We start from the raw sequence: 6,032 nt of genomic DNA, 5'->3' as shown, positions 1-6,032 counted from the left end.
ATGACTGGTGGTGCAAAATTAGTAACCGGGCCAAAATGAGGAACTTCTGATTTCTCGTTATTTTCTCTTTACCTGTTTGAAATCATGACATTGCAATTATGGTATGATTATTTTGTACTGTTGCATCAGTCAGCATAATTATAGAAGTTGTGAGAAGCCGAAACATAGTCAGGTGGCAGGTCCGGTTTCTAAGAAATTGTTTTCAACTTTGAACCCGATTGTAATTAAGGTTGCTAATAAAATATTTGGATAATTTTTGGTGTTTAACAATCAATATTCGTTTTTCTTTTGGATCTCAAGTCAATTTTTCTCACACTGTTGTCTAGTTTGATCATTTTCAAGTTTCAAAAGATAATTCGTTTTATTGGCCACTAGGGCTAATAACAATCAAAAACATGTAAGGACAAAGACAGGACAAGTTTCAAAAAATAATGGTAAGTAATATCACGAGGAGGGCACTCCAGCAGATCGTGAAGAAGCTATAGATAATATTTTATGTTGAGCTTTCTTTTTTTTTAATTTCTTTTATTTTGTCAAGTTTCGTTAAATTTCACGTATCATTTTTCTCTGATTCTCTTTCATTTGACTCAGATATTTGAATTTTTAATTCTTATTTTTATATTTTTGCATTTCTGATCTTTCTGATGTCTAGGGCTGGATAACGATGTGTATGAGCTTGTTTTCGAATGGGAATCTGGGTGAAGGGAAGCAGCAAATTTATCTTATCTTGGTTTACTCATTTTGCCCCAGCTAAATTTATCTTTTAAACGCTCAAAGAGAACAGCGATAATTTTCTGAAATAGACATCTGATCATGTTATGATGTTTTTAATGTATTAAGAGGTCGTTTGTTTACCTGATATAAGGTAGTGAACACTTGAAGAAAATACACCCTCACTCACTATTAATTGATTCTCTTAATCTCAAAAATATAGGCCGACTTGAAAAAGGCTAAAAGCAATTTTTAGTTAGGTCCCCTTTGATGCGCAGTCAGCAGACGGTGCGCGGGTAATTCCATTCAAACAAGTTTTCTTTGCTAAAGGAACGTGACTGATAATGGTTCTGTCAAAAAAATTCGTTTTAGCTAAACAGCTTGTTGGCAAACCGTCCAGTGATGATATAAAGCTGGTAACAGAAGAATTGCCTGATGAAGTTAATGATGGCGGTAATTTTAACAACTATATATATTTTTTCTTCTTTTCAGAGTTCAATTTAATTACTACGTATTTCATTTCCCCCCACCCTTAGTTCAAACCCAATTAATCTAAGGCATTCTAACCGTGATCATCCTCCTTATTAGGCATTATTTATTTACGAGTGTATTATCAAGTGTGTTCCCCACCATCACCACTTTGGGAGGAATGAGACCCTGTAAATTTGAGTTCACTTAACTTCATATATCCTTGCTAATATGTTAGTATATGTTCATCATTTGGCATAACTACAGGGTTTTACCCCCCAGACTTTGAGAGGTCATAACTTTCAGAAAAATGAATTTGGGGGGTAAAACCCTGTAGTTATGCCCATCAATTCATTATTTCTTTTAGAAATTTTTCTCATTCAGCTTTGTTACATAAACCTCAAACGCGGTAAGCTCCCCGAGTCGCCTTAATTTTTTAAATATAGTAAATTTAGACAGATTTTAAGTAGAAATACCTAAAAAGTGAAAGTGCCTTATTATATTGGAAATTAACAGTTTTCTCAATGTAGACGTTTTGAATAATAATAATAATAATATATTAGAAATTGCTAAATACAAATGTATAATTCTTTTTCACTTTCTCTTTCGGGGACAACAAACGATGGTAACCACAAGAATCTATCAAAAATAGAATTAACGCCTTATACTTTTTAAAATAGTGTGGGACAAAACAATTTGGTGATTATTTTCTAATTAAAGCTAATTTATTATCTTCTATTGCTAATAAGATTTAATAGAATTTTCTCGAAAGCCTTTACACATTCCAATGTAAAAGTGTTGTTATGCTATTTCCATTCAAAATCCGGTAACTAAGAAGAGTTGACAAATATACCATTTCATCGTTCGAATGATTACGGTAGATAGTAAAGTTGTCAAATATATAAGTAGAGGCATTTACATAAAAACGATAAGCTGGACTGCACGAATACCTACGAAAATTGTAATGTATTTGTGCTTAGTTCTTCATACTATAAAAACTAAGTAAGTCTTAGTAATCTCGAGTTTCTTACATTGGCTGTAAGTATTATTTACACTACACTTGTGAAATGCACAAATATTTACATAAATTCTAAGGTGTCCTATTTTTATGCAGACACAGACTATGTTGTGAAGACGGTCTCTTTGCAAACACGTGGTTTCCGATTCAGACCCACTGCGCGGGGTTAAAGTCCAGTTTCTGGCCCGAGCTAAAAAACGGGGGGGGGGGGATAGTGTAATAGGTGTAAAACAGCATGTAGTAAACGAATATGAAAAAAGAAATGGAGTTTAACCCTGCGCGGCACCTTGGGTAAGCTTCTTCCATAGTTTGGGGTTTCCTGCTGAAAAATGTCCATCGCGTGCGTGTATGTTTCCATATCTCTTTATCTTGTCCACACGCATTAAGTGCAAAGAAGTACTGTGTCGTACAAGCACTCGAGTTGCAATCTACTGTGAGTTTATCTCTGGCCATTGTGTTGTTCGTGTTCGGAGGACGAAGGCAAATATTACTTTATTTGGAAACATGGAAAATTAAACCGATGATGATTACAACGATACCTTGTTCATCCATCTCATTCTGGCTATTTTTTAGCTCATATCCATGGATGTTAGTCCCAAGTCTGTTCTGTTAATAAAGTTCTATGCTCAAAGACATTCCAGCCAAAACAATTTCGTTTTTTCTTATTGATGGCATAGTGTACCACAGCTATATTAGCCACCATGTCATTCCATTTTTTTTTAGATTTACAGGTTGGAAATTGACTACTATTTCTAGCATGTTAGCTGGCTTATAAAACTTGCGCCTATCTGCCTTCTTATGCAGCTGAAATCGATGTATTTCAAATCTAAGTGATCTCTTCTATTACAATTCTTTTCACATCTTGATTATCAGGGACAAGCTATTGTAGGTTGATAGGGCCCACCTTTCTTTCAAGTAGCAGTTGCTCTCCTTCATTGTTATTATGTAAAAGAAAAAAAAAACACAGGTTAGCAGCACAAGATAGATAGGTGTGTGAAGTAAAAGACATGTGAAGGCTAGAAAGGAATGAAGCTTCTATGTGACAGAACACTAGTGTATTTAGAGAAAAGTTAGGCATAAGAGGAATTAGATGCAGTGTGCAAGAGTGAAGGCTGCTGGTTGTTTGGTCATGTAATGCGCATGGATGTAGACAGTTGTATAAAGAAGTGTCAGTTACTTAAAATAGATGGAATTTGTTGAAGAGGGAGACCCAGCAAAACATGAAGCAAAGTGCTGAAGGGTGATCTCGACCATCGTCACTATTGCTTAAAAGTTCACTTTTTGAAACTGATATAGTTTAGATAAGTCTGTAACACATTAACCTTCTGTGCATTTCAGTCCTGCATCGTTTTTACACAGACATCAAAGTCTGTTTAACCCATGCTTGCACGAGTCAGGTGGATTTTGTCAGAGCAGGTTTTCTAAGACCAGATGCCCTTCCATTCAGTTTCCATCTACCTAATCAACTTGTAAGGTTTTGGTCAGCCTGAGGCTATGGTAGAAGACACTTGCAGCTTCTTAACCCTGAAAGGATAAAAGACAAAGTTGACCGCAGTGGAATTTGAACTCAGAACATAGAGATGGGCGAAATACCGCTAAGCATTTCGTCCAGCATGCTAACAACTCTGCCAGCTCACTGGCTTCCTTCAATGAAATAATGTAGCAGTCTTGTATGAGATGGATGTGATGTAATTGACTAACCTCTCTGCCAAATTTTGGACCTTCTGCCTCTATCAGAGACAGATAAGAATGGTAATGATTTTGCAAATGGAGAAAGCAAAATGTTTCTTCCAATAAATCGTTGATATCAAACTTTCTTTTCTCTTTTTCAGTTGTTTATTTGAGTTATTTATTTATTTTTTTGCAGAAGTTCTATGTGAAGCAGTCTGGCTGTCTGTTGACCCTTACATGCGGTACGTCTTCTATCGGACCATTATCCTTTGTCTTTTATTCGTTTCAGTCATTGAACTGTGGCCATGCTGGAGCTCTGCATTGACTGTTTTAATCAAACAAATTGACTGCAGTATTGATTTTTTCTTTATTTATAAGTTGGATACTTAACAATCTCTTTTTGCTGAACCAGGAAGTCTTTGGGACATAAACAGACCAACACCAGTTGTCAAGCAGTGGTTAAGGACAGCAGAGGCTTGAAAGAAATGAAGCCAGCATGCTCCACTGGACGGGTAATGTCAGTATGCATGTACGACAGAGTGTAAGTGAATTGGGTATACGAGACATCAGATGTAGCATGCAATAGAGAAGACTTACCTGAAGGGATTTGTGGTTTGTCTGCCTTCCTATTTATTAAGAATTTGGTTTTAGCTAGGTTGACTCTAAGGCCCTTTCATTCTAATCCTTACTTCCACACCTGAAACTTCTCCTCTAGTTCTGATAGTGACTCAGCAATTAAAGCAAGGTCATCAGCATAGAGGAGCTCCAAGGGGCATCCTGTCTTGAATTCTTCGCTGTACTCATTACTAACCCTCACCTTACTGACAGCATCCTTGTACATGGCGTTTTTTTTTCTTTCTCTTTTCTTTTTTAGTATCTTCTCTGGTAGGCTGTCAGAAGGAGATGTGATGATGGGAGAACAGGTAGCAAAGTAAGTTTGTTTCGATAGTTTCTCATTTGTTATGTGCTTAACCCTTTCGTTACCAACCTGGTTGAAACCAGCTCTGGCTCTGAGTACAAATGTCTTGTTTTCATAAGTTCAAAATCTTCCACCAAACCATAGTCAGAACTTATGTTCCTAACACTAAGCTGAATGATAACTAAGTTATTTTACTAAATACAGCAACAAAAGGGTTAAATTACATCACCATAGAAAGCCTTTCTAGTTCATATCGACACAGTATAAGTACAATGGTAAAGGCATTGCTCAATCCCCTCTTTTCAGTTACTAGACTGGCCATGCTGGAGCACCGCCTTGAAGAATTTTTAGTCAAACGAAGTGACCCCAGTACTTATTTTTTTTTAGCCTGGTATTTATTATCTTGGACTTTTTTTTACTGAACTGCTAAGTTATGGGGACATAAACATACCAACACTGGTTTTCACGTGGTGGTGGTGGTGGTGAACAAACAGACACACACACGCACATATATAATGTGGGCTTCTTTCAGTTTCCATCTACCAAATCCACTCACCAGCCTTTGGTCAGCCTGAGGCTGTAGTAAAAAGCACTTACCCAAGGTACTATGCAGTGGGACTGAACCCAGAACCATGTGGTTTGGAAGCAAGCTTCTTACCACACAGCCACATCACCTATTGTATATATATCTCTTTTACAAAATTCTTAAATTCTAAAATGATAAATTTATGTTTAAATGCAGGGTTATTGCAAGTAAGAATCCAAAATTTCCTAAAGGCACACATGTGATTGCACATTTTGGTTGGAAGAGCCACACATTAGTGAAAGATGTCTCAGTTCTGAGTAAAGTTCCAGACATTGAAGACTTATCATTGTCCCTTACTCTAGGATCCTTGGGAATGCCTGGGTAAGTGGTGTTTTATCTTTTTTTTTTTTTTTTTTTTTTTTTTTTTTTTTTTCTGTTTTATATACAATGTTTGATTTTTTTGATATTTTCACTTCATCTTGTACACCAACATAAATTTTAAGAACTTCACCATAAATAATAATAATAATAATAATAATAATCCTTTCTATTATAGGCCCAAGGCCTGAAATTTCAGGGGATTGCATTGACCCCAGTGTTTCACTGGTATTTAATTTATCAACCCTGAAAGGATGAAAGGCAAAGTCGACCTCAACAGAATTTGAGCTCAGAATGTAAAGATGGACAAAAGCTTAGCAGCATGCTAACAATTCTGCCAG

The 6,032-nt window shown here is 36.2% G+C and overlaps 1 protein-coding gene across 1 annotated transcript; it reads left to right on the top strand.

Annotated features, from left to right (window-relative positions):
- Window positions 1-809: 809 nt before the first annotated feature.
- On the top strand, window positions 810-5,732 carry LOC106883243 (prostaglandin reductase 1). Its single transcript, XM_014934177.2, has 4 exons — window positions 810-1,164; window positions 4,065-4,110; window positions 4,743-4,799; window positions 5,530-5,732. Exons 1-4 carry the CDS (start codon window positions 1,056-1,058, stop codon window positions 5,696-5,698), a joined length of 381 nt encoding a protein of 126 aa, XP_014789663.2. The 5' UTR covers window positions 810-1,055; the 3' UTR covers window positions 5,699-5,732.
- The last annotated feature ends 300 nt before the right edge of the window (window positions 5,733-6,032 follow it).

This window comes from Octopus bimaculoides, chromosome 11, assembly GCF_001194135.2.
Source record: "Octopus bimaculoides isolate UCB-OBI-ISO-001 chromosome 11, ASM119413v2, whole genome shotgun sequence".
NCBI lineage: Eukaryota > Metazoa > Mollusca > Cephalopoda > Octopoda > Octopodidae > Octopus > Octopus bimaculoides.
Note: the sequence above shows the minus strand (reverse complement) of the source record. Positions and strands in the feature narration are given on the sequence as shown.

Excerpts from the sequence above, each read along its gene's own strand:
- LOC106883243 (XM_014934177.2), top strand. The coding sequence starts at position 1,056 with ATGGTTCTGTCAAAAAAATTCGTTTTAGCTAAACAGCTTGTTGGCAAA. Across the intron at positions 1,165-4,064 it reads TGATGAAGTTAATGATGGCG|AAGTTCTATGTGAAGCAGTC; the intron begins GTAATTTTAACA and ends ATTTTTTTGCAG. Across the intron at positions 4,800-5,529 it reads ATGGGAGAACAGGTAGCAAA|GGTTATTGCAAGTAAGAATC; the intron begins GTAAGTTTGTTT and ends GTTTAAATGCAG.